General features: G+C 42.5%; 3 protein-coding genes across 6 annotated transcripts in view; 2 read left to right on the forward strand and 1 right to left on the reverse strand.

Annotated features, from left to right (window-relative positions):
* Positions 1–17,165, forward strand: part of METTL9 (methyltransferase 9, His-X-His N1(pi)-histidine) — a 29,864-nt gene extending 12,699 nt beyond the window's left edge. The window contains exons 3-5 of one of the 2 annotated variants that reach the window (XM_059716853.1): positions 995–1,204; positions 1,961–2,145; positions 4,577–4,846. In XM_059716853.1, coding sequence (XP_059572836.1) covers positions 995–1,204; positions 1,961–2,145; positions 4,577–4,722 — 541 coding nt within the window. In that variant the 3' untranslated portion in view covers positions 4,723–4,846. Of the gene's footprint in view, positions 1–994; positions 1,205–1,960; positions 2,146–4,576; positions 4,847–16,442 lie in introns of those variants that run through there. The other variant, XM_006273674.4, reaches the window with a different exon arrangement.
* IGSF6 (immunoglobulin superfamily member 6) lies at positions 5,866–15,490 on the reverse strand. The gene is made up of 6 exons (XM_006273692.4): positions 15,349–15,490; positions 13,154–13,507; positions 11,647–11,756; positions 11,036–11,092; positions 10,197–10,280; positions 5,866–7,789 (listed from the first exon to the last, which is right to left on the reverse strand). The coding sequence occupies exons 1-6, from the start codon at positions 15,410–15,412 to the stop codon at positions 7,745–7,747; spliced, it is 714 nt and encodes a 237-aa protein (XP_006273754.1). The 5' UTR covers positions 15,413–15,490; the 3' UTR covers positions 5,866–7,744.
* Positions 17,166–19,668: 2,503 nt separating the features above from the next.
* Positions 19,669–27,875, forward strand: part of OTOA (otoancorin) — a 66,216-nt gene continuing 58,009 nt past the window's right edge. The window contains exon 1 of one of the 3 annotated variants that reach the window (XM_059716212.1): positions 19,669–19,800. Coding sequence is in view for 1 of the 3 variants with exons in the window: in XM_059716210.1 (XP_059572193.1) it covers positions 25,777–26,002 (226 nt within the window). In the remaining 2 variants the exon portion in view is untranslated. Of the gene's footprint in view, positions 19,801–25,626; positions 26,003–26,729; positions 27,555–27,875 lie in introns of those variants that run through there. The other 2 variants (XM_059716210.1, XM_059716211.1) reach the window with 2 other exon arrangements.

The following is a 27,875-nucleotide window of genomic DNA, read 5'->3' on the forward strand; positions in this document are numbered from 1 at the left end:
TTATAAATCTCTTCTCAGCTGTTGTGGCCTATTTGTATTAATCATTGTCTTAATTTTGACGTCAGACCTGAAGAAGGTAGGTTTGGTATTTCAGACAAAAGGTAGCCCACCATAATGTTCTTTATCTCCCTTGTACCTCTTATTGACCAATTCTTCTTTTTTCCTTGCCTTCCCTCCTAACTCTTTCATCCTCAGCCCTTCTATTGCAACAGCTGAAATCTTATAATATATGCCCTGCAAACAATAGCAGGAGGTCATTGACATGAACCACAAAGAATCCAACTGTCAACTGTCCAGCAGCCAAGTCCTTAATGAATTGTTCATTTTGTATTATACACCCTATCCAGTCCAACAGGGAGTCATCAGATATTAGCAGGGATCCCCAAAACTGAATCATTATTTTGTATGGTTTTAAAAAAGAACGCTTTGTCTTTCCACTGCTGCAGCAATGTCACCCTTACTTGCTCTTCAGTCCTCTTTAGTCCTTTTTCACAGCATATTCATCCTTCTTTGTGCCTATTTACATTTCTGCTCTCACTTCCTATTTCCTCTCCTATCTGAACATTTTGGCTAAGTCCTGCTCACCTTAGGCACAGAGTTAATTTAATGCTGAGATCAGCTGGTCTGCTAATTCAAATACAGCAAATTGGATTTTTCCTTTGTCTTTTCTTCCCATTTTTGGCTTTGTCCTTGTTTTCTTGTGGAGTCTTCTAAAGTAGCACCTCTTTTCCATAAACTTTCTTTCCCCTCATCAGATCTTCCGTAAAGCCCACATAAGCGTATGCAGATACCACTTTGTATGTATGTATTTGAGTTTTCAGGCAAGTACAATAGACAGGTTGAATTAAATTGTAAATTCTGCCAAGCAGGGAGCATTGTCTGTTATGTGATTGTTAAATGCTGGATGTTTCTATTGCACTCCATAAATTATTCCAATGTCCTCTCCTTTAAAGTTTGTGCAAAATCCAACACTTCTTAATCTTTTACATTTCAGGCTGCTGGGAAGAGGCTCAATGTTTGTGTTTTCACCAGAACAGTTTCAGAGACTGCTCAAAATAAACCCAGAATGGAAATCCCAAAGACTTCTCGACTTAGGAGCTGGAGATGGAGAGGTCACTAAGGTCATGAGTCCTCACTTTGAAGAAATCTATGCCACTGAGTTGTCTGAAACTATGATATGGCAGCTTCAGAAAAAGAAATACAGGTATTATAATAAATATATTACTTAGTAATATTTAGTGTAAAGAATGTGGGAGCTGTCTAGTATTTTAAGAATGTTGTTTGGTCTGTCACTGTATAGCTTGCTTATATGAATGGGTAGTTTGGGAATAGCTTGACCTGCGCATAAAGGTGTTATTTGCTTTCCTGTCTGACGTGCCTCACATATCAGAACAACTTTGCCTATTTTTAATAATTCCAGCTTCATGGCGAGCATACGCCAGCTTGATTTAGTTCAAGAGTCTCGGGGAAATGAAAACAGATTTAAGACCGACAGCTCTGAGACGTGAGGGCACTGTGGGGAAACAGACTGAACCCCAGTTCCCAAAAGGGGGGATATCTGAACAAGCTAAGACTACTTATGCTTTAAATAAGACAGATATTCAAGTAGATTTGTGAGAGAACTTGCTGTTCATTTACTTTGTTCCTACTATTGTTAAACAGTAGTGTAAGCAGATTTGATGTAACCAATCTTTGTGAGAGAGATCCAAACTAAAATGTGTGCAGTAGATTGTATAGACCTGCTAAAGTTTTTTGTGGAGAAATTCAACTGTCTTTTTAAAAGGCATAAAAAATTCTTATCTGCATGTTCTCTTATGACAGCATGCCAGTGATGCATGTTAGGTTAGCCTGATCCGTTGGGAATTCTCTTCTTCCCAGTCATTCTAGGGAGCAAGAGCTCTGAGACTATGGGTTCAGTTTGCAGTTTTTATTAAAACGCTTTCTGTATTTCTCTCTTTAGAGTGCTTGGCATAAATGAGTGGCAGAACACAGGTTTCCAGTATGATGTTATTAGCTGCTTGAATTTACTCGATCGCTGTGATCAGCCACTGACTGTTTTAAAAGATATTAGAAGTGTTCTGGAGCCAACTAGAGGCAGAGTCATTCTAGCATTAGTTCTGCCCTTTCATCCATATGTGGAAAATGGTAAGTTGACAGACCAAAGATACTTTGGGAGGTTGGGGAAGGGTTTTCAGGTTGTGTCTTGAATTAAGAGCCTCCTAATATAATTATGTTTACATTTCTGCATTACATTTTTAAAATGTGCTTGTCTTTTGTTCCTTAAGTGCTTCTACAATTTAAAAAAAAATTAAATACAAGTATGTGTTCAACTTAAGATTAATCTATCACTATAGCTTCTGACTGCTTATTCACTATCCTCATCCAAAGTTTGAGCAAATACATGGGTCATACACCACGTCCTGAAAGCTGCCTTGCTCAGGCTGAATCAAAACAAAGAGGGTAGTCAATTCTAGGGTGCTCTGCTGAGATCATGATACTAGGAACCCAGCCTCCATACACAGGGAGCAGCACCACGTAAGGTGAGAAAATAACTTCTGAGCAGTTAGAATCAAGCTGTTTAGAATGCTGTCGGTCAGTGTCAGTGGTTTGAATTGTATCTTGAAATGCATAGGAAAGTAATGCAATTTTGGCATCAGAGTATGCAGCAACTAAAACAGTTACCATTTTCTATAATTCTGATGGGCAGTTATGTGTGTTGGAGGGCCACTTAAGGAGTTTTGGTGAGTTGTTGAGTGGGGAGGGGGTGTGCTGACCTGGCCTCAGCCTCCCATCATGGCTGTTTACACCACTGGGGGGGGATGACTCTGGGAAGATGCCAGTTGACCCTATCCAGCCTGGTTTGCCCTGCACCCACTGCTGAGGACACTAGACAGAGGGGATGCGCAAGTGGGTACCTACTGAGACTGGCTTGGGACCCCTGTGGATAGGGCATGCTCAGCCAGGCAGATGAGATGTGGCAGTGGGAGGGTGGGGAGCAGTGTCCAGGAGCAGGATGGATGGGTGGGGCCTAGGCCAGGGCTGGGATTGTGGGGCAGTGATAGTGCGAGGCTGGGGCCCAGGGCAGAGCCACAATCGGCTCCTTGCATATCCATTGCAGGTTCGTGCAGGGAGCTGATCATGGCTCTGGCCCTGGCCATGCCCCTCCAAACTTCCCCCCTGCCACAATGCTGCTCCCTGCCTGCCCATGGTCCCATCCCATCCACCTAGCTGAGGGTCCCAGGCCAGTGTCAAGAAAGACCCCACCTATGTGTGCTGTCCAGCAAATGGGCCAGGGTGCCCAGGAAGTGGGACCGGGTCTGGCAGTGATGACAGAGATAGTGGCAGCGGCAGCCAGAATGTGAGGGCAAGACTGAGCTGCTGCCAGGAAGCCAAGTCCAGCTGCTGCACTGCTCCAGCCCCACAGATTACAAGCTCCTGGTATGCCTAAGAGCTGTGCTCAGGGACTGGGTGGACTGTGTTTCACGCCCAAGGGCAGCCACTCGCACCATGTCCTGGGCTGCCCTGCACCTGTGCCACATGGGGCCAAGGGGACCCACTGCAGGCTGGACAGAATCACTTGGTGGGCCTTTTCTGCCCACCCCGGTATAAGTTGTGGTTAATGTTTGTTTGATTTTATATTAGAGGGATCTAGAATGACCTTTCAATCATCTTTGAGTTTGGAGAAGCGACTGAAAGCTGGTTATACTTGAAAAAGCTTTTCTTTTAATGTTCGTAAACATTGTGCCCTAGATATTCAAAAGTGACTAGCAATTTTTATTTATTTATTTATTTTTATGTTTTCGGTCTCAATTTTTGAGTGCCAGTGTAAGGCACCCCGCAGGGGTTTACTGAGAGGCTGTGGGTGTTCAGCACTTCTGAAAATAATTAGGCATCCTTTCAGGTGCGTAAGTTTGGACACTGCTTTGACTTTGCCACTTGTGGGGCATCTCTGATCAGATGCTGTCAGTGGCAAGCTTAACTACCTGAATCACCCTGAAGACCATAAGGGCATCAAAAAAGATCCTTTTCGCTTTTGTAGGATAACATACTCTGGTGTCATTGTAACATTCAAGGTATGAAAACTAAAACTAGAAAAGGTTTTTGACTTAATGCAAGACTGTAGTATTATTACATTAATTACATTTTCTTTTTCCTTGAAGTTTTGAAAATAGATCATGGTTTCATATGCATATTAAAATGATATATGAAGGCCTGTAATGTGTATAAAGTGTTTTGTTTTTTTTTTAAATCAGTAACATTTAAATCTGTTTTTTTGTTTGTTTGTTGTTGTCTTTTTTGCTGGGAGGGGGCAAAACTAGTCTTGTAAAAACCTATACAACATTTTAAATGCATTTTGACATTTTGGACACAATTTCTTATGGCCTTTAAGGTGAAAAAGTTTGTTTTTCTGTCCTAAAAATTCTGTAAGATTCCAGTGAATAATGAAACATAGAATAGTCTCTCTAGCAGTATCCTTATGTTCTAGATTGAAACAGTGACTGAGTATTATTCTGTTTGTTATATACCTTTTTAGAATCGTACATGTGTATTCAACTTCTCTGTATTTTGCAATCAGTGGTATCCAGGATCTGCTTTCCTGCATTCACCTCTTCTGACTACAGCCTATTGGGCAACTGCACAATAAAATTTAATGCAAATTCTGGAGATACTGAAGAAGGGACAAATGCAAGAGCATATTTTTACTTCCTTGTGCATCAATGACCTAATATTTAGTGGAAGTGGAACTCTTCCCTGAATGTAGAACTTCAAGGTATTTTTTTATTGGAAGTAGGAATCTGCTGTTTGACACCTTGTAAACTAGAAACCAGCGGCATAACTAGAGAGTGGGGGGGTGATAGGGGAAACTGCTTCCCCCTATTTGGGGGGAGGGGGGGGGAAACTGGGGGAGAAGGGGAATGAGCAAAAAAAAAAAAGGGGGGGGGGCTGCTCCTGGCTGCTGCATGTTCGCATTTGCAGGTACAATCACCAACTGGAAGTCACTGCTTCCACTTTGCCCCATTCACCCAGCAGCATTTCTATACTGCTATCAAGGACGAGCTTTCCTTGGGCTGGTGACCTGAGGCAAAATAGATACTTAGTTTCAGACAGCGGGGTTTCCAATAAGTTTGTTACCCACCATCGTGATCATGAGCAGCATTTTTATATGTCCTTCTGATCCCTTTCAGGTATCTCCTTTAATGTATATGTACATTTGGATATGTGGGGGTGGGGAGGTGATTGGGTTATTTTAAGAAAGCTGTTTTGTGAACATAAGAGTTGAGTGTTTCTGGTTCCGTGTTTTTAATTTTCTGAAATGTTACAGGTGAGTTGCAAACAAATAGCCACTAAGCAAAGAGCGCCTATCTTGTTGTGAAAGGCACATAGTTGCAATTGTGTTAAGTTTTAGAACATAGAGTAAATTCCATTTTGGACTTTAACTTATGCAAACTTCTGATGGGGGGGGAAAAACTATTCCAATCTGGTACAAACTTTTAATAAGTTATGCCACACAGTTAAATACCCAAAAATATTTTCCTAAACCCATAAAGGGAAGGGGTGGAGGAGAGAAGAAACTTTTTAAAATTAATCTATTTGGCCTATCAAGTGACAAGAAAGCAGGAACCTTGGATTCTTAGATCACTTGTTAGAGCCTAGACAAATTGATTTTTTTTTTTTCCTTGCAAAGCAGTCCATAAAATACAATTATGACTTGAATATTAATTTAACTAATTTAGGGCCAAATAACTATAATATTTATATGAACATTAATCCAGACTCTGTCCAGTTTCAGCTCACTCGGTATTATGAGCCATGTCATTTGTTAAAAATTTCAGGCACAGAATAAGACTTTCTTACTTGCTTAATTAACTTTATTTTGCAAAGCTTTATTCAGTTTTCTTCACTCAAAAGTGCAAAACTTCAGTTTTAGAGACATTGTTGTCACTAGGGAAGAGTGGTTGGTAGCATTTCCCACATTCCAGTCTGTTGTCTTTTCAGTTCATTTTATAAACAAGACTTGGGGCCCAGATACAGTATTTTTACAGGCAATGGAGATCAATACCAACAAAAGAGATTCTAATTTTGACAAAACACTCCCTGTTGTACTCAGTCATAGAATCGTAGAAAATTAAGGTTGGAAGGGACCTCAGGAGATCATCTAGTCCAACCACCTGCTCGAAGCAGGACCGTCTCCGACTAGATCACCCCAGCCAAGGCTTAGTCTAGCTGGGTCTCAAACTGTGTGATCCAGCCCATGGGCCTCCCTATGAATCCCATGGGGAGCCCCAGGAGGTGGTATAGGGCCTGATACTGGGGTGCAGGGAGAGCCCCATGCCATTCTGCTGTCCCACAGGGCCAAAACTGTGAGCACTGCTCTTTTGTAAGATGATGCATAAGAGGGAGCAAAGGAGCACTTAAAACAAAGACTTGAAACATAGAGAGGAGTCTAGAAAGAGTATATCTTTTAATGATTCCTGGTCAATTATTAGAAAAAGGTAAGAGCCCCTTTAGAGAAGGTCTTACAGATTTGTATTTTATGATTTAGCCTGAAATTAGAATTTAATTAAAATTGTGTTCGTTAATAATTTAGTCTTTAAAAATCCCATAATGCTCTATACTTGCTACAGCCTGTTTCCTTGTTATTAAAAGTTGTGGAAACTATTGATACAGATGTTACACTGCAGAGAAAACAAAAGAAATGGATATTTCCTTTTTCACATTGCTTTATTAGCTAGCTACTTCTGGAATTATAGTGACATCTAGAGTTGGAAAGTGCTTTTCCACAAGTTATTTCCACAGAGACTTGGAGAGAAATACACCACTATTTTAATGTTAGACATACAATACAATCTTATCACTTTATCTTGACATTTGTGCATCTTGCCAATTCATAACATTTGAAGTAAACGGGAATCTTAAAAATTAATCATAGTACATTACAAAAAAGCCCACAATTTGTTTTTATGTAGTTAAGTTTTACTTTGTCCATGCTTGTATTAAGTATTGTGTAGTGTAATGTGTATAGAAAAATTGTTTATCCAATAAAAAATGTTAACCTGTAGAATTTGCAGCTATACTACATCTAGGCAAATAATTTAGAATTAAATAAAGGATTGCATAATTATTATAGGAGTGACTGCGGAAGTGTATGAGATGCCATACTTCAAGAGTGAAACCAGTTTTAAATGCCTGGGATTAAGAAGAAACTTGGCCTTATTGGTGGATTAATCTCTAACTTTGTCCATGGGGGATTTTGGAGAAGGGAAGTTGTTTCCACTTTCCTCTGAAATATCTGGCGCTGGCCTGTGTTGGGGACAGGACAGTGGACTAGATGGACCTTGGGTGTTGTCTGAGTTGGAAGTTCTTGAATTACTAAAAGTTCTTAAAATGTTAGCATTAGATTCATATGAAAAAATACAGAAAGTTGTTTGTTTGTTTGTTTGTTTGTTTGTTTGTTTTTTATATGCAGAAATAAATTCTGAATAAGAACATTTCCATGGAATATAACCAGCTCTTCAATGGAAGTCCCTTTCCAATGTATTTATTTACATTTGCAGGAGCGGACTTAGACATGCTTTCCTATCACTGTAATATCGGCTTATTTTTCTTAGTACGCAATCAGAAGCAATATTACAAAAACAACCCCCCTCCCCCAAAACATCATTCAGTAAGGATCTATTTTTTGGAAGGAAAGTTGAAAGACTTGGGTTTTGACTGAGAAATCTCAAACACCTGCTGAATTTTCTCATCTGTTTTGATAAATGCTGTCATCATCTGTTCCCAAATTCTCCTGGAAAAAAATATAGAAAGCTTCAATGTTTTAAAATGAGCAAAACTGTTCCATACAAAAAGACTGCCTCATAGAGGCAAGCTTCCCTGCTGTCCCCCCTGCCCAACTTTGATATTCTTTAAAGATGCTTCTTCCCCTTCTTTGTGTTTTATATCCAAATTCCTTCATGCACATGGCATCTGTGGCATTCTCAGCCTTTCTTAATTTGCTTTTGATTGTCTTTGAATACAGCCCCCATGGAGCTCATAGTGAGACATATACATATTTGATTTAAGCTATGTGCATCTGCCATTCAGAGCAAATACAAGCCACCAATTTTATCTGGGTGGAGGGAGGCAAGGAGAAGGGGAGGCAGTTATTAAAAGAAAATGTTCAGGGCCTGGAAACAAATAAAATTCAGTTTTGAGGGAGGGGAGGGGTGACTGTTTGTTTGACCTGTCAGCACTGCTTGCCTGTTTCATTGTATTTTCCTATTAAATGTTTTGATCCTTGGTTAGAATAGGAAAGGGGTTTTATTGCTTCTGCAGTATGAATTCAGGAGATTTTTTTCTCAATTGGAAGTATATGTGCGTGTGGTTCTGTAATTTTTGTGGCACAGGAACAGCCCATTTTGTTTTTATTGGTGTAAAATAACTTGAGTGCTTTTATGCAGTGCTAAAGAAAAAATGTTTTTAGAGCTTTTCAAAACTTTATTGGGACTATTTCTTATATCCCTCCACTTGACGCACACAGCTTTCCATTACCAAGGACCCAACTATACTCAGTTCCAGAGAAGTAGTTAAGATTAATGTCATGGCTAGCATGATGACTACTACTTTGGAAAGAGGAGAACCCCCCAATGCTCAGGTAAGATATAGCTGCCAGTTCTAGTGCCTCAGGAATGCAAAAAATTAAACTTAAAAAATCATGATGTTGTTAGATTTAGAACAGCTGTGCTGGTCTGGAACAGAAACTTTCATTCCTGCCTGATGCCCTTGATAGTAATTTCTCCCAAAATACTACAGGGAAGATGAAGAAACATTTCTCTGGAAGTTCATGTATGCATATATGAATTATTTCTGCTTGGGATATCAGCATGTTAGAATAAATCCAAGGTGGGAGAGATTACAGGGCAGGGGATGCAGTCATAAATAAGTGATAAGTTGTGCAGTCACATAGTAAATACATGCACATGCAGTAAAATAATCCACAACCTCTTTATAGTAAACTAGCTGAAACATTTGTCATTTAAATTTTTATTGCAAAAGCGTGGGTTTTGTTTGTTTGTTTGTTTTTAAATACAGGATTTTTACGTATCCTTTGACTGGATACTGTAACGGAATCGAAACTTCACACTTTCAAAAGGCACCATCCCCGCCAACCTCCTGCCGCCTTGCCTTCCCAGGGCAGCCAGCCTGGTCCCAGGCGGCGGGGATGGTGCATGGTGCATTGCAAGTCCACCAAGCCTGAGCTTCCCTGACCACGACTGGGCTTCCAGCATCCCATGCACTGTTTAATTCAGTGAGTGCTTCCTGCGAGCTGAGGCTGCACCTGAGCAGTTAGCATGCTGCCTCAGTGGCACCAGGGAGCGCTGGGAAGCACCAGGCACCATGACCTGGTGGTAGCTCATGCAAGCAGGCTCCACTGAGGGTTGGGGAGGAGGTGAGGGGCCTGTTCCTTTTTTTTTCTTCCTGGAGCCTGCCTGCATCTCCCATGGCTGGAGAGTGAGCTGCTAGCAGGCCCTGAGTTGTGGGGGACCCTGGTACTTCCCTCTGCGGCAGTGGTGCCCCCCGGGCAGCACCTATCCTCTGGCACCCTGCCTGGGCAGTCCCAGGTACACCGCTGTCATGGAAGGAAGCACCAGGGCCCCCCACAGCTCAGGGCCCACTGGCAACTTGCCCTGTGGGAGAGGCAAGCAGGCTCCGGGGAGGAGAGGGGAGCCAAAGGCCCTTCACTGCTTTTTTGCCTCGCGCCTTCCCCGCAGAGCCTGCTGTCTGTCTGTTCAGATCATGCTGGTTGTTTCGGTAAACATTGTGATTCGCTGCCAAGACAGCCAATCAGAGTGCTGCGGACAGAAAGACTAAGCCTATTATTATTATTATTATTATTATTATTATTATTATTATTATTATTATAGATTACATTTGCAGGTTGTGCATGCACACAGACATTTAGCATAAATGTTCTTGGAGAAAAATGGCTGTAAACTCTCCTATTCATGTAAAAACAAAAGCATCTAAAAGGCCAGTAATTGTTGATTGCAGCCTGTTGCTCAGAAGAATACTCTAAACAAGTAGGGGGAAAAATCTGTTTTGTTGGGAATATTATATAGTTCTGACATTTCAGTTGCTGTTTTGTTTCCTATACAGTTTGCTAGCAATAAACAGAAGATTTTGGTAAACACTTTCTTATAGGACTAGTTACTTACAATCCGATGACAGTTTTCAGCATATCTCTTCCTGTATAGTTCTTGTGCAATTGCTTGAAAAACTCTTCGTCTACTGTTATGTTTCTGTAAATTAAAGTGTGTAGTTAAAGTTAAAATATTGGCAAAGGATTTGGGGAAAAATGCATTTTTCCCCAACTTAAAAGTTAACCAAATTCTTTATTTTTATGTGGCTTAATTTTTGAGGATTATCAAATGTATAAATATGAGCATCACTATAATTTAAAACAAACAAACTAAAAAAATGAGTAACCCTAATTCTGTAGTCAAAAGGGGATTAATCCTTACTGGGATTAATTTTTCCAATAAGTGATAACTCTCTTTTTCAGAGCTTATGTTTTTTTATATATGAATTTTTAAATGCAGCCTAAAACTACCACACAAAGGACAAGAGGGGAAAATTGGTGTCCTAGCCAGGATTGGCTTTGTAATGATAGTTCATATGTTGCTGACTTGTAATATTTAAGGTTACTGAAAACTGAACAAAGCAAGTTGCCCATTTGAGGAGATGCTTAGTGTTGAACTCATTACAATATGCATCGCTTTTCTAGAGTTACCCCAACCATAGATGAACAGAAAACACTTTGAATTCAACAAATACTTTTTTTTTTAAATAAAACTTAGATTAAAAATCATCAGTGCCTAAACCCCACAGGGTTTATTAGCTCTATAGATTCCCAGCCCTTTATTTGAAGCTTCTGTCACCCAACTTAAATCCATGTTCAATGTATATTCAAAGTTATATTTGAAAGAAGAGGAAAAAAAAAAACAAATCTACGAGTTGAAGATGCACCAAATGAGTGAAGTCAATATTAACATACATGTTGCTCTCCATTTTCATTTTCTCTCTCAGTTTTCTTCAGTAATTTAGATTTTGACTGCAAGAAAATGTCATAGTTACTTACAGAGCTTTAAATTCCAACTAATAATTGAAGTAATGCTGTAGTACTGCTAAATGCATTGCCCTATGATAACATTGAAGAATTTATTATCTCTGTAACTTTTATCAAGGTCATTTAAGTCCCAAGTACCAATTATGATGACACTTAAAAAATTGTTTTAAAGGAAATCTTAAATTTTGTTATTAGTGTTTATTTCACTGCAGCTTGGCGCATATGTCTATATAAATTCTGTTACTAGTTTACCAGTAGAAATAAATCCACAGGTCTGATGTGGTAACTGATGTTAGATCTTTTTTCTTTAAACTAAATAATGCTATCGTCCCCCTTTCTTTTTTTTAATTCCTTATTTTTAAAAACTCATAAATAGCGGAGATCAGTTATAATGAGGATTTGGGGGCATTTGTTTGTTACGTAAAACTCATCTGCAAATGCTGCTGCAAACCAATATTGCCCTTGGCTCTTCCGAATAGAAAACATGAGAGTTATTTAAAAAGTGGGAGAAAAATCAGAAAAATCAAATTTAAACCTACCTTATAGTAGATTATAAATACTGAAAGTATGGTGGTGTTGTATAGAAACAGTAAGGCTGAGAGGACTATCATGAGGGTGTATTCTTCAGTGTAGCTCTTTCCAGTCCCTTCTATTCATAAAAAAAAAAAAAAAAAAAAAAGTGTTAGAATGATGTATAGCTGTTTCTATTTGCATGATATTTTTAGTAAAAATAATACATTGTACCAAAGCCCTATTTAGCTGAGGAACTAAACGCTGTACACACATTATTAATAGATTAATACCTCCTGGTGCTGATTTTTTTTTTTCTTTCATTTTTGATACCTAAATTACAATGTTTCTGTTGATCAGCTAGGAACTGCAGATGCATCATAACTTAAGTTTGTCCTCCATGAATCCCTGTGGCTTCTGGTCTAGAATCTGACTCCTAAGGAATGTCTGAAAAATTCATGTTTACTTGAACTTTTATTTTGGAATACAGGGAGTATATCTCAGCATGTGTGTACACAGAAAATGGAGCTCTTAGGAGAGGACCCATTTAATTAGGTCTTTTGGTGATGGGAGTGTTGTGGGGTTTTAGAGGAGGGTTGCTTTTTGCTTTGCTTTTTGTCCATAACTTGGTAACATAAATAGTTTTTTAAAAGTGGGAAACTGAGGCACAGAAATGAAAATGTTGGTCACATAGTAAACTTGTCCCAGGGTCCTCCTCTAGATACAGTAGATAAAGTTTTTCCAGAATATGGCTGTTTCTCAACAGAAGTCTTTTTTTAGTCTGTGTCTGTCTCATTATGAGATTTCCTTTCGGATAGACAAAACCCATGCCCTTATATGCAATTTGTTGCAGAGTGCATGCAGTTTTGACATTGAACAAATAGTATGATGCAATGCACAAATCTTATGGGCTACTCCTAGAATATTTCCTGAGGATCACTCGCGTTTAGATGAGGGTACGGCATCCTGGGTGCCTGTAAATGTGCTGCGGGGCTGCTCCAACGTGCTGTAATTACAGCACGTTGGAGCAGACTCAGTTAATTGAGTCTGCTGGAGTGTGGTAATTACCACACTCCCATGGCCTCCAGTGTCTCATGTATCGGCACCCCCGCACTTCGGAATGGTGGCGGGGGTGCTTGAACTAAAGCTCGTTGAACAAGCTTTAACTCAAGTGCTCCTGCCACCGTTTCGAAGGGCGGGGAGGCTGATACATGAGACACTAACGCTTTAATTAGAGTGGCCCACACTTGGAGCACATGTAAGAGTGCCCCCTGTTAGTGAACCATTAAAAAAATGCTTATTATTAGCTTTACCACTAAAACTAGGGAGGTATTCTATCTTGGCTCTAAATACAGAACTCTTATTGATACCAGTATTTCATTGAAATAGCTTAGGTGGTACCATGACCCTGTTTGCTGTTTTAATTACTATTAATTTCTAGTAAATTAATTCATGGACCATGTTTGCATGTTTAAATAAGTGAAGAGAATATTTTGGCTTTTAGGGTATTCCTATAGAAAGTAGTGATTGACTGACCTCTTACCACCAGAATTGTACCTTTCCCGGTTTGCTTAGAGGTGGGTGAAACTGATTGTGAAAATGCTACTCCACAGAAATAAACAGCACTGTCATTTACAGTCAAATGGCTGATCTGAAGTGAAGCATTATTCTTAGATGGTTCAGTCGCTTTGAATTTGCCAGTGTTTGTGCACAAAGGTGTGCATAAAGCCTCATGTTTATGAGCAAGAAAACGAAACCATAGAACTTGAGCGGATCCAGGGCATCCAGAAGCAGAGAAACTGCATGTTATGTTCACAGTGCTGAGAGTATTATCCACTTCCCTAAGCGAGGGTTGTGCGACAGTAACTTCGCAGGTATCTATAACGCTACCTGTTGAGGAGAAACAAAAACTTAGTTTGGTATTATTTATGTGACTGTATGTAGGCCCTTCTGCTTCACTGAAAGGAGTGTACCAGCAAAAGATTTATAGACATATTGCAAAATATGCATGGCGTGTAATCAGCTATGCTACCACCCTAGTAGATCTTTCTCAGCTGGACATTCACCAGGCTACAGCATCTGGGTCCCAATATGTTAGACTCATGTGTGCTTTTGAGATTCCTTTGGTCTGAGTAAGCCACCACACTGTTCTGCCTTCACACCTCTGATGTCCTAGCAGGGCACAGTCTTTTTGTTAACCCTTTCCAGCAGTGGGACTGAGAAGTCCAGCTACCCTGCTACAACAGATCTCACCCCTAGCCTCTGTAGATCTCTAACCTAGTAGCCACAAACTGAAAGAGAGCCAGCACACAGACCTTGTAAGTGTTCTCAGCTATTCACATTAGCTAGCACAGCAATATACCCATCTAGACAAGGTAATACACACCATATGTATTTTTCTGCCTCAGGTTTCTTACCAGTCTTGAATGTTCTTTGGCCTGTGTCCTCTAAGAAGCCCAGGATCTCCCATCTACACATTGTCTCTGAAAAATATAGTCTCCTTCCTGTGCAGCCAGTTACCTTCTTCCTTAGTTTATTCCACAATTAAACAAGATTTCCACCCCCCCCCCCACCTCAGTAGAAAAGTATCCCCCTGCCTTCTGCTTAACCTTCATGTGTCTCTGGTCCCCCTCCTTAGTGTCTCAGACATCTTTGTTTCTTTGTTCTTCTGAAAATTCTATAGCTGGAAGTCCCAGCACCTGCAGGGAAGTTAGAGAAAGCTGATTTCATCTTCTTTTTTACTTCTGTGTGACAGCCATCCTATTGTCTGTGGTCTTACATGATATCCATTAAAGTTTAACTATCCTCTAGTACTTCTGATCTGAGAGATAGTGAAACAGCCTTGACAGTGAATGGTGATTTTTTTTTCACGCACGCTGAGGCATTCCCAATGCAGCAGTTCTTATAACATCAACCAGACTTCAGAAATTGTGCATAAATGGCCTTGCCAGGTTGTTACACTTGTCTGTGGGTTTTGCAGAACAAGCGGTTTCACTTGTTGATTTTGACATTTTAAAAATGTAAGTAGTACAGTGAGGAAGAGAAGGGTAAGCAGAGCAGAGAAGTTCAGTTAAGGAACTGGATCATTAGCAACTTTAAAGTTTTTCAATTTAATATTAAAAGGGCATTTCCATAAGTTATAAAACATTGAAATCTACAGTTGTAGTATAACTGAGGCACACTTTGGTTTATTCAAGTCAGGGGCTAAATGCACAGAATTAGATCTGTTTGCAAAGTCCCCATTTCAATGTAAGTGCCATAGGCTTACCAACATTCTTTCTCCACTTTTTCTAGAAAAGTATTTGACAAAATTTACAAGAAAGCATGGACTCCTTTCGTATGGGATTATTGCAAAATATGCATTGATTGTTATCGGAACTGTAGAGTACAAGTATGATGGCGTAACTATCACTACTTAAGTGTTCGGTTACTTTGTGTCCTTTGCTGTTGTACTCGGATTCCTTGTGGGCCAAATTCAGGTCGATTTTTAATTTATCGGCCTCCATGGGGAAAAAGAGTAAAGAATCCTCCTTTTTCTGTGCCACAGAACAACAGAGCCATTGGTCACTGCTGCTTCCCTGAGGAAGCAGTTGCTGTGCTTTCCCCTGGATGAAGGATGCACAATATTTCATAGATTTCTTCAGAATTGTAACAGCCAAACTTGCCATTTATCTGCAATAAATACATGGGAGGTTAAAAGTACAGTAAATTTATAAAATAAAATGCCTTACCAACATTATGTAGAAACCAGGTGAATTTCACTGCTAGAATCAGTTTGCATTTGAACAACGCCATTTCTCTGCGTTTGTCCAGAGATTGTTCTGCTCAAAGAAAGAGGAACTTTTCATTAGGAAACTTTTGGAGTTGCAGTGATCTGTATCACATGGTTTGGGTCCTTCCTGCTTGCATATGTTTAGAGGCACTCAATATTGTTGATAGTAATGTCCTTAAAGGTACAGTATTATAAACTAAATCATTGGATTAAGTTTGCTTTGACAGTGACATTCGTTGCTGCTGTTGTAAAACAGCTATCTTCTAGCTATATGGTTTCAGATAGCTTCGTTGGTTATTGAAAATGTTGTGATTTCCTATCATAACAAAGGCATTATTGCAAGTTGCTCTAAGCCTTTTGGAAACGGTGAGATATAAATAAATTAAATTTTAATCTTCACCCACTCTTTCACAAAAAACAAGGCCGTAAGCACACAATCCTCTTCTCACGTGTCAGCAAATGGCCCTTGGATGAATAGAAGCGCTGTATGTGGTGATCCACAGGCGCAAATTAAAGATTCCATAATATAATGTGAAATTCTATTATTGTGGTGAGCTTCTGTTTTTGTTTTCTAGATATTAAGGAAAATGTGATCACATTGAGCACTTTATGGCCAATTATGGTTGTTAGCTTTTTGTTGTATTTATTGTAAGGAACTGGAGCCTACTTCAACAACAGAGACTTTGGGCCCTGATCACCATAAGATCTTGGTTAAATCCCATAATTAGATGTTCTCAATCCACAGAGGTCAAATCCCTGCCTCACTCCATTTGGAGTTAATTACTTGGCTAAGTAGACTTGGGTTTGGACTTTGGAAACCCTTTGAAAAGAACTTAACAAAAAATGAGCTTTATGGGGCACCTGCCTCTGCACTCCAGCCAAACCTCTCAGTGCGATGGTCTTTCTATAGAGCTTTACAGATGGTTTGCCAGCCATGTGTTTTGGGGATGGATCATAAACCCTGGAGTAGAAAGTAAGCAGCTTTGCAAAGAGAACACCATAGACAGGAAAGGGTTTTTTTAATTTTTTAAATAAAGTTCTTTGTTCTCTTAGTAGGTGGCAAGTGGGAAAAGCCCTCAGAAGTTTTGGAAATCAAGGGGCACACTTGGGAAGAACAGGTCAATAGCCTGCCGGAAGTTTTCAGGAAAGCTGGTTTTGCCATTGAAGCTTTCACCAGACTGCCATACTTATGTGAAGGTGATATGTATAATGACTACTATGTATTAGATGATGCTGTCTTCGTCCTCAAGCCAGTGTAAGTATATGTGAAGTAAATCTTCAGAGTCAAACCCAAGAAGCAGCCTCTGAAAGAGGTGTTTGATGTATGATTACTTAAAGGGAGAGGAATTTGGGATTGCCATTCTAAAAAAAATACCATGTAAGAATTTTAAAGGCCAAAATACTAATGTATTTCTTTGTAGTACGATTAGAAAGGACAGTTTTTTTAAAACAGACTCTTCAGTTCAGAATTTTTTACCAACTCTTAACAATGCATTCTGCAATCCAAGAGTAATGGAAGATATTTTTTTATAATTAATTGCAGTAGGAATCAGAATTGGACAGAAGCAATAGTCATGATGATACACAAACTGATACAAGGTGTGGATTGTTGTTAAAGCAATCAAGTGAAATCTGGCCATAAGGCTGTCCATTCAGTTCAAAAACATTGTTGACTATAAAGTGTCGGAATGGATATTCTTCCATGTTAAGAAGTTACTTGACCTCTGACTGTCGTTCTTCATGTTTTTAATCATGCTAATAAACTTTTTGAGATGATGTTTTTGCCTTCGTTTTTGTGTTCATTTTTGTAACTGTAGCCACATGATTGTTCAATATACAAGTAAGAATTTAGTAGCAGCACAATCTTGAGTTCATTGATTGATTAGCATTTAACTAATTGTTATTCACTGATGTAATAAATAGGAACCATTTCTCCTTTGTTGGGAGAGAAGATGTTCTTCCATGTCCTTAACCTCATTAATTTTCTTGACTTGTTTACATCCTTCTCCCTTCCAGTTAAGGGAGATCAACTTTCACAGCCTTTTCTGATGAAAATGTCAATGTTTATTCATGGCAGATTTCCAGGAGTTGAGCAAAACAGCTTTAAGAACTAAGGCCCATATCTTCAAAGTGACCTTTGAGCATCTGGGCCTAAAACTGGAGGGTGGCAGCCATAGATAGCTTAAAATGACCGAAGACAACCTACAGCCACAGCCTACATCTCTCATCTGCAGCAGAACCTTGTTTTTTCCAAAGACTTCTTACCTGAAAACCCTCACTACCTAAAGCTGTTATGTGGCTTTAATGCAAGGGTGGGCAAAATACAGCCCATGTGCTGGATCTGGCCCACCAACTGATTTGGATCTGGTCTGCAGGCAGGCATCCACCAAATGACTGCATCTGGCCTGGCTGCCCCTGCAGCTCTCCACATAGGGCCAAGTCTCACCTGCTGCCACCCAGGACAGCCCATGCCATGCTTCTGCCTGCACCTGCCTCATGCCCAGCAGGCAGCTTTGCCCTAACCCCAGCCAGTGCACACATCTTCCTAGTGCAGCTGCAGCTACCCAGTACTGTTCAGCTCTCCCTGCTTCTAGCAGCTCCTCATTGTGCCCCTGCTGCACCGCTTCAGGCAGCACAGGGAAGTTGTGGGGATGCATGCCAGGCAGCAGATGCCCAGCCAGGTGGCTCCTACCGCAGTGCACAGGACTCCAGCTCCCAGCCACCTTCCACCCACTCAGCCTGCACAGCGCAATGAGCAGCCACCTGTGGGCAGCTGAGTCAGTGGAAGGCAACCAGGAACAAGCTGGCTGTCTGGCTGCAGCTTCACCCCAGCCAATATCCTGCCTGGCTAGGCATGTAGTGCCTGGAACGTGGCCTCACAGCCTCCCCACGCTATCTGCTGCCTGGAGCAGTGCAGCAGGGGCAGGAAGAGAAGGAGGAGCTGCTGAAGGTAGGAGGGGCTGAACAGTACCCAGGCAGCTACAGCTGCACCAGGAACAGCCCCACCAGGAAGTTGTGCACATTGGCTGGGGCAGTGCTGACTGACAGGCATGGAGTGGAAGCACAGTGCAGGCTGCCCCAGGTGAGGGCAGGGCTTGGCCCCATGCAGAGCACCACGAGGGCAGCTCAGGGGGGTTGAACTGTACCTGCACCCCACCCAGGCAAGCTCTGCTGCATGCACCTTCTTCCCCCCACCCTGCCTACCTCCCTCCCACCACCCCACAGCTGGGTCCAAGGCCCTAGTGCCTAGGCAGCCCCTCCTCATGCGCGCATGCACGCACGCGCACACACACACACACACACACACACACACCTATACCACAGTACAAAAGTAAGACTATTTTGAGCTCTTATGTAATCACTTCTATATATACTACTCAAAAAAAATGTAAATCAGGACAAAAAGTATTTTTTAAATAAAATTAAAATGTTATAGTAGATGTTTGATTTTTAATAACATTTTTAATCCATAATTTGTCAAAACTATATTTTCTGAAATATCTTGCATGCATAGCCCTCAACAGTTCACCAAAACTAGTTAAGTGGCCCACCGTTGGAAAAAATTGCCTATCCCTGCTTTAATGCAGTTACATTGGAAAGATCAGTGTAATAAACTATATAGATTGCATTTGCTTATTTAAAAACACTTTCATTTTTAATCTGGTTGAGATAAAAGACTTTTTTTACATATGAAACTTTGAGCCTGTGTCTTGAAATGGCTAATCCAATAAATTTTGACACATTATTATCCTTAAAATTCATGGCTTTCAGAAAGGAGTTTCTGTTTTAAGGTATGTGGAACACCTGAGTCTGAGTGCTATACCTCAGTATAATCAGATCTACCTGTATTTCAAAGCTGCGCTTGTTTGCTAGCTAAAGAACATAATTGTTGCATTATAGTTCCTCTGAGGAAAACTACCTGGTCTTTATTTGAAATGTCTGCAAAGAAGCAGAGGACTGTGTGAGCATGGTGTTTTGGTTCTTCTCTCCCAAGTTAGTAAATTAGCACTTTTAAGCATATTGTGTACAATTAAAATAACTAATGGAGAACTGCACAACTCAGTTGAATCCAAGGTTGCTGATTCGCATGTAATTACAAGTGTTTAGGGATTCTAACTCTCGGAAACCTGATCTCGATGTGTTTCTGAGAAATGTGACATCTCAGGTAGGGAATTAAATGTGCCACTTCACTAACCTGGTACAGCCCTGATTAGGTAATTAAAAAGGCCAATTGGTCATTAAGCCAGATTCAGATACTTAAGGGGTTTTTTACCATTTCATAGCAACAATTAGCAGCATCACCAACACCTAATACAGAGGCGGCAGCTGTTCGACTCATTGTACCTGAAATGTAAGCAGCATGTCTAGCTCTTGGGAAAGAGAACAGAAACCTCAACTTGGTTGTTGGCAGGTAAGGAAGAACTGAATTACCATTTTGTTTTTAATGTTTAAGTCTAAACAAATTCTATTAATGACTGGTGACCCTCATGGTGTGGGGGAATTTATGAGGCTGACAAGGAGACTCTTGACCTCATTTTCTCTGGCCAGAGTTCCAAGCCCCACTACCTCCACTCTGGCACCCCTCTGCCTCCATTCTGGTGCTCCTCTACCTTTAGCACCCAATACCCCATCCCTAGAAACACTACTGTAAATAAACTTTATTCTTTTTCATTTTATTTCTTGCTTTGTGTTCAAATGAGTAAATGAAAACATACATAGATTCATAGATGTTAGGGTTGGAAGGGACCTCAACAGATCGAGTCCAACCCCCTGCATAGGCAGGAAAGAGTGCTGGGTCTAGATGACCCCAGCTAGATACTCATCTAACCTCCTCTTGAAGACCCCCAGGGTAGGGGAGAGCACCACCTCCCTTGGGAGCCCATTCCAGACCTTGGCCACTCGAACTGTGAAGAAGTTCTTCCTAATGTCCAGTCTAAATCTGCTCTCTGCTAGCTTGTGGCCATTATTTCTTGCAACCCCCAGGGGCGCCTTGGTGAGTAAAGCCTCACCAATTCCCTTCTGTGCCCCCGTGATGAACTTTATAGGCAGACACAAGGTCGCCTCTCAACCTTTCCTTGCGGAGGCTGAAGAGGTCCAGGTGCCCAAGTCTCTCCTCATAGGGCTTGGCCTGCAAGCCCTTAACCATACGAGTGGCCCTTCTGTGGACCCTCTCCAGGTTATCCACATCCCTCTTGAAGTGCGGTGCCCAAAATTGCGCACAGTACTCCAACTGCGGTCTGACCAGCGCCCGATAGAGGGGAAGTATCACCTCCTTGGTTCTGTTCATCATGCATCTGCTGATGCACGATAAAGTGCCATTAGCTTTCCTGATGACTTTGTCACACTGACGACTCATGTTTATCTTGGAGTCGACTAGGACTCCAAGATCCCTTTCTGCTTCCATGCCTCCAAGCAGGTCACTTCCTAGGCAGTAGGTATGCTGGACATTTTTCCTCCCTAGGTGCAGCACTTTGCATTTCTCCTTGTTGAATTGCATTCTGTGTTTTCCGCCCATATGTCCAACCTGTCCAGGTCTGCTTGTAGTTGTTCCCTGCGTTCTGGTGTGTCCACTTCTCCCCACATTTTTGTGTCATCTGCAAACTTGAACAGAGTACACTTCACTCCCTTATCCAAGTTGCTGATGAAGACATTGAAGAGTATCAGTCCAAGGACTGAGTCCTGCGGGACCCCGCTGCCCACACCCTTCCAGGTCGATACCGACCCATCCACTACGACTCTCTGGGTATGACCCTCTAGCCAACTCGCCACCCACCGGACTGTGTAGTCATCCAAGTCACAGCCTCTTAACTTGTTCACCAGTATGGGGTGGGATACCATATCAAAGGCCTTCCTGAAGTCTAAGTAAATGACATCAACCCCTACTCCTGCATCCAGGTGTTTTGTAACCTGGTCATAGAAAGAGACTAGATTAGTCAGGCATGATCTGCCTGCTACGAACCCATGCTGGTTTCCCCTCAGCATAATTTTTCCTGCCAGGCTCTCGCAAATGTGAGCCTTGATAATTTTTTTCAAAGACATTGGATCATGAAAAACAAAAGAGGAAATATGTGAACAGAAGATTCTTATATGCTTACCTCTGCTCACACCAGCAGCACTTTGGCCTAACCCTGAGGGGATTTAAATGCATCTTTACACACTGCAAATAGTCCCATTGTTTTTAACTACTACTTCCAGTAGATGGAGTTCCTTTTGTGTGTCTGTCTTTTGCAGGATCTTGACTTTACTTGAGAACTCTCATTTAAGTTCCTTTTTGACTATTAATTTTCATAGATTTTAGATGTGTAGGGTTGGAAGGGACCTTAGTAGATCATTGAGTCCGACCCCCTGCCCTAGGCAGGAAAGAGCGCTAGAGTCTGGGTGCTTGTCCAGTCTCCTCTTAAAGACCTCCACAGTAGGGGAGAGCACCACCTCCCTTGGAAGTCCATTCCAGATTCTGGTAACCCTAACGTTAAAGAAGTTCTTCCTGACGTTTAATCTAAATCTGCTTTCTGTCAGTTTGTGGCCGTTGTTTCCAGTGACTCCAAAGGGTGCCCTGCACACACCTCCTACAGAGCATCTCCTATTTCTTACTGTCCGCCCCGATGAATTTGCAGACAGTCACTAGATCCCCTCTCAGCCTTCTCTTACGGAGGCTGAAGAGATCCAGGTCCCTCAATCTCTCCTCATAGGAATTTACCTGCAGACCCCTAACCATCTGAGTAGCCTTCCTCTGGACTCTCTCAAGGTTTTCCACATCCCTCTTGAAGTGTGGCTCCTGAAACTGAATGCAGTACTCCAGCTGTGGCCTTACTAATGCAGCATAGAGGGGGAAGTATCACCTCCCTAGATCTGTTTGTGATGCACCTGCTGATGTATGATAGAGTGTGGTTAGCTTTACTGATCCCTTTGTCACATTAATGACTCATGTTCATCTTGGAGTCAACTATGACTCTGAGATCCCTTTCTGCTGCTGTGCTGCTTAGGAAGTCATCTGCCAGTCTGTAAGTGTATTGGAGATTCCTTCTCCCAAGGTGCAGTACCTTGCACTTATCTTTGTTAAACTCCATCCTATTCTGCTCTGCCCACTTTTCCAACCTGTACAAATCTGCTCAAATCCATTCCCTGCCCACTAGGCTGTTTACTTTTCCCCATAATTTGGTGTTGCCCATGAATTTGGACAGGGTGCTCTCCAAGTCCTCATCCAGGTCACCGATGAAGACATGGAACAGCACAGGTCTGAGGACTAAACCCTGCGGTACCCCACTGCCCACACTTTTTCCAGGTCAATACCAACCCATCCACAACCACTCTCTGGATGCATCCCTTAAGCCAATTTGCCACCCACCTGACTGTATAATCATCTATGTCACAGCTGCTTAGTTTATTTATGAGAATGGAAGGCCTTTTTAAAATCCAAGTAAATGACATCAACCTTGACTCCTGCATCTAAGCATTTTGTGACCTGATTGTAAAAAGACAAGATGAGTCTGGCAGGATCTACCTGCTATGAACCTGTGCTGGTTATCCTTTTAATACAATACATTCAGAAAACCAATAATTCAACTAGTTTTTACTACATAATTACAGTCTTTTTTTTACTGTCCTCATCAGTGACTATCATCTGGAACCATATGGTTCCAATAGTGAGTTGTATATGAAAGATCAAGTTGACTCCACATTTTCAGGTTCAGTTTAAGGGAAAATAGCATTTTCCATGAGTGTAATTGGAAAAATGTAACTTTTGGAATGTAACTTCAGGTAAAGTTCACAAAAGGCCACAGGAGAATTGAATAACTAAAGAAAGGACACAGGGTTAAAAGCACAAACAGTACTACCTTTAATTAAAAAAATTAAAAAGCCGCTTTACCAAAGATACTTTTGCCCAAGGCTGCTGATTTTAAAATTTTGTATCAATACATGTAAAGACAAATAGTGTTAGTGAGAGAAAGTTAGTCTGAAGTCAGGCAGAAGGCAGGGCAGAGTAACACCTTAGGCCTCTGGTGGACATTAAATTAATGGTGTGAGTGGACCTGAAGAAATTTTTTTTTCCCAGATCTCAACAATCCCGTATCCTGCCATGACTGACATTCAATGTCTGGTATGGCAGGATACATGATTGTTAGAAACAGGGTGGGGGCATGGAAATCCTCCCATCCTATTGCTCATCTGTTGTGGTATGCAGCTGGCACTAAGGGTATACTGGGCTATGAGGAGCTATGGATGAGGAGCTCCCAGTTCCTGGCAGCACACATGTTGCAAGCACCCCAGCACAGAAGCAGCTAGGAATTTGGGATTCCTGGGTCCCTAGCTGCCTATGCTATAAATCTGGCATTGGCTGCACAGGGTGGTTTTAAATGTCCCCACACAGGGAGAGCCCATCAGCTCCCATATGGGGACATTTAAAGCCATGCTGTGCAGCCTGATGCTGGGCTCTATGCCATACATTTCAATTAAAGCCATTCAATTACAAACCAGCCACAAAGATATTTCACATTGAATGTGGAACACATTTGTGAGTGGTTTGCCATTGTATGGTTTCATAAATTGGCTGAACCTGTGGCTTGTTATGGTTTATTGCATGATTATCATGTTAATTGTGCAATACATGCCTGCCAGGACTCTTAGAAATGAACTGATTCAGAGAAGCATAAGCTTTCATAAGTGACAGCCCACTTTGTCAGATGCTATGACAAAGTAAGCTGTTGCCTACAAAAGCTTATGCCTCTTTGAACCAGTTAGTCCCTAATGGAGTGGTTCTCAACTTTTTTTTTAGACTCAAGGCACCCCTGTTAAGTTAGCATTTTCCCTTACACTTGCCTTTTCACTATGTCAAAGAATTCAGAAAGACCGCACCAGGGCAGAATGCTTTGACACTTAAACCCAGAAATTTCAAGTAAGAATTATCTTCTGAATCAGATGTAGGTGCTTGCACACTTAACAGAGCTAATATTGTGTGGCACGCAACAGCACCCTTAAGAAAAATCTTAGGGCAACCAAGGGTGTTTCAGCAACCTGGTTAAGAATCATTGCTTTAAGGTGCTACTCTGCTTTCTGCCAATATTTTTAGTTAAATGGAAGCTGTTCACAGATTTAAAAGAAGATGCGATTATTAAAAAGCTAGATTTTAATTACAGTTTGATTCAAATTCTGAGGTGTGCAAAGCCACAACGTTGGATCTGTATGTGCCTGGTTTTAGGAGTTTAAAATCCAGATTTTCTCATTTTTTGAGGGATGCGAGAAAGAAGAGAGTAGGTGGTTGCAGGGGAATGTTGTGTTCAGTTTCCCAAATGGTTCACTATTGGTTTTGACCAACTTCCACTGACATGCAGACATGGGCTCTGCATGGTTTCCAGCCAGTTCACCTTGTGTGTCATGGTATGCAGCCTTGTGTACTGTCTCCTGGCTCTAAGGCTTCATTGGTGGCTTGCCACAGGGCTCCCTGGCTCCCAAGGTAAACCCAGAGGTCTGGAAACTTCAACTTCCCACAGGGCTCTTCTATCTTGGGAGGGAATGCTTGCCCCTCTCCAGAACTGCAGGTCATGCAGCTGCTTTGGCCTTTCCCTGCATGAGCTGAGCCTGTGCCCACGTTAGAGCAGATAACCTCGCCTGGTGCCCTTAACAGGCGAGGCGGCCAGTGTGGTGGGATCGTCTCTTCCCTGTCATTGTAGGTTGGCCATGTGTAAAAGCTAACTGATTTCATCAATCATTCTGTTCGAGGGAAAGAGGTGGGGAAAGACCTACCTTTAATTGTATCCCATAGTCTATTCTCAGTGAGTTTGTTGTGAAGTTGCAACCGTTCAAATGAAGGAAGTTCAGCATGTGACTGGACACAGTCCTTTTATAGCTAGCTGGCTACAGCATATCGTCCTACAGCTGGGCTTGGCAACACATAAGATCGCAAGCAGCAGCGTCCTCACATGCCCAGATGCTAGGGTTTAGTCTGGCATCGTCAAACAAGGAAGCACAAAAAGTACAAGGCGCACAATTGTCTTGAACGATGTTGCTGAGCCATTCTTAAAATAGTTGACCACGCTAAAGGTCAGGTGAAGTTTAACTAAAGCCATGAGCTAACGAAGTTGTAGGACTTGGGTTGGCGCCTTTAACATAGCTCCACCGGGCTTTGTTTTAAATATGCGCGCCCAAAGGCATGCAGCACGTGCAGTGCCCCCGGCGGGCGGGTCCGGGCGGCGGGATGCCGGCGCGCACCTGGCGCCCGGGAGGAGCCGCTGCCGCCGCCGCCGCCAGGTACGGCCCGGGCCCCAGCGCCCCCCGCGGTCTGGACCGGGCCCCAGAGCCCGCCCCTGCCCCGGTCCCGCGCCCTCAGCACCGCCCGCGGCTCGGGCTCGGGCTCCACCGCGCCGGGGTGGAAACCCTCGGGCCAGCCCCCATGGAGAGCGGTGCGGGACGGGGGAGGCAGACACAAGACAGTTCATTGTGTGGGAAACTGGATCCGGCTGAATGGGACGGATGTACTGGAGCCCTCCCGGGGGAGCCGCTGAAAGAGAAGAGCCCTGAGCTTTTCAGGCAGCCGCAGGATGGATTTGGGACCTGCGAGGCCGCCGCTTCCCCTCCGTACTCAGAGGTTCAGACTGGTTTCTCCTGCAGGAGTTTGGGTCCGTCTTTCATTTGCTGGGCAGGGCAGACGGGAAAGGTTTATGGGCAAGGAAGAGTGGAGCGATGCCCGGGTGGCAGGGAATTCGCATGTAGAATGAAGGCAGTTTAGGAACAAAGAACAGCTCTTGTTTGGGAGGGAGCATCTGAGCAACCGGCCAGGGAGCTACCGGGGGAGATCAAGGATCCAAGGTCTGTCACCAGAAGTACACAGAAAAGAAAGCGTGCAAAGAAAGCATCGCTCTGCGGGAAGGTAGGATTCCACTCCGCAATCTGGAAATCTGGGGGCAGATGGTCCAGGGTGCGTGGGCCTCTGCCTCCTTACTCGATTGGTTGTCATTTTAACAGTGACAGGCATTGATTGAAATCAGGCTACGTGTAAAACTTCAGGTGCGGGTCTGGTTTTCTTTCATTTTTTTTGGTTCTCAAGTGTCAGGTTGAGAATCCTCTGATTTTTTCAAAGAACAGGGTCAATATGGATGTCAGTAGTGAAGCCTGCGAGGCCTTTAAGAACACAAGAATTGCCGTTTGCTGCATCAGACTGTAGGTCCATCGCACCCAGTGTCCCAGGTCACAGAAGGACTTTGGCTGCTGTGGTTCCCTACTTTACCTGTGGCAGTTTTGGGTGTTGGGTCTGTGTTGTGTCAGGGTTGAGGGCATGAATGACGTATGGCCCCGGAGGCTGGGGGGGTGTGGTGACCGCCCAGAGGTGGCAGGAGTGGGGAGATCCCCCAGACAGCCATGCTGGTGTCAGCGGTGGGAGGGGAAGTGGCAAGCACCAGCCAGCGGTCGGCGACTGCCTGCAGGCACCGCCAGCAGTGCCGGCAGCGGAGGGGAGAGGGAAGTGGCAAGTGGTGACTGTCCACAGGCGCCGCCATCAGCATCAGCAGTGCTTTTCTCAGGGGGTGCACTGCCCCCTATGCATTGCCAGTGGTTGAGGGTAATGTTGTGTAGAGTTCTGATTACAGTTGTGCAAGATGGTTTGGATAGGGATGATCCTGCCTCAGGCAGGGGGTTGAAGTAGATGACCTTTGGAGGTTCCTTCCAGCCCTACTTCTCCGGCTCTCCAGGACTCTCTTGCTTTCCTTGCCTCATGGCCAGAGATGGGGGTTTGGGAAGAGATGGAACAATATCTTAAGTCAAGCAGGTGTCCTGCCATGAGGGGCCTGACCTGTTGTGAAGGGGGAGTTTTTGGCAGCTCCTCTTGTACCTACTTCTGTATAGTACAAGCAAACTCTTATTCCAGGAGAAGGATAGCCATATCCTGCTTCCTTTGGATACTTCCGTGCAGAGCTCTCTCACTAGTTCTTACTCCATTGCTTGCCCTGCATGAAGTATGTCCCAATAGTATGAGGTCAAGGGATCTGGTGGGGGCTTTCATACAGGGGTTTCTCAAGGGTCATGTGTGCATGAGATATTCTAGTAGGAATGGTTTATCTGTCACATGCTTTCAAACTTTGTTTTACTTTTCAGATTGGTCAGGATTTGTTCTCTTATTCAGTTGAGAATCCATTGGCCCACTGGCTCTTTACTTTGTCACAGCTATAAAAAGTGGTATGCAATTTCAAAGATGTATATTTCCTTTTTATTAAAGTGGGTTCATCCTTTAGCTAGAATACGACTTAAATTCTATAGAAAGTAAAATTAAAGACCTACCTAATATAAGGTAGGTAGGACTGACTAAGATATGACTAAGACTGTACTTGCATTTACCCGTTTTCCCTTAATATAATGGAGAAGGGCCTAAACTAAGAGCTGAAATTCAAACCACTCTTCCTTCTTAGAGCAATTCTGATCTCTGAACTTAGTAGGTCAGTGTCATCTTTAATTTATAACTGAAAATGTTGTATAAATATTGTCTTTTCAGTTGTACTT

This window comes from Alligator mississippiensis, chromosome 13 (assembly GCF_030867095.1).
Source record: "Alligator mississippiensis isolate rAllMis1 chromosome 13, rAllMis1, whole genome shotgun sequence".
Lineage (NCBI taxonomy): Eukaryota > Metazoa > Chordata > Crocodylia > Alligatoridae > Alligator > Alligator mississippiensis.

Coding starts and splice junctions, on each gene's coding strand:
- IGSF6 (XM_006273692.4), bottom strand. CDS start 15,412: ATGGCGTTGTTCAAATGCAAACTGATTCTAGCAGTGAAATTCACCTGG. Junction 13,508..15,348: donor CTGGTTTCTACATAATGTTG/GTAAGGCATTTT, acceptor TCTCCTCAACAG/GTAGCGTTATAGATACCTGC. Junction 10,281..11,035: donor ATGAAAATGGAGAGCAACAT/GTATGTTAATAT, acceptor TTTAATTTACAG/AAACATAACAGTAGACGAAG.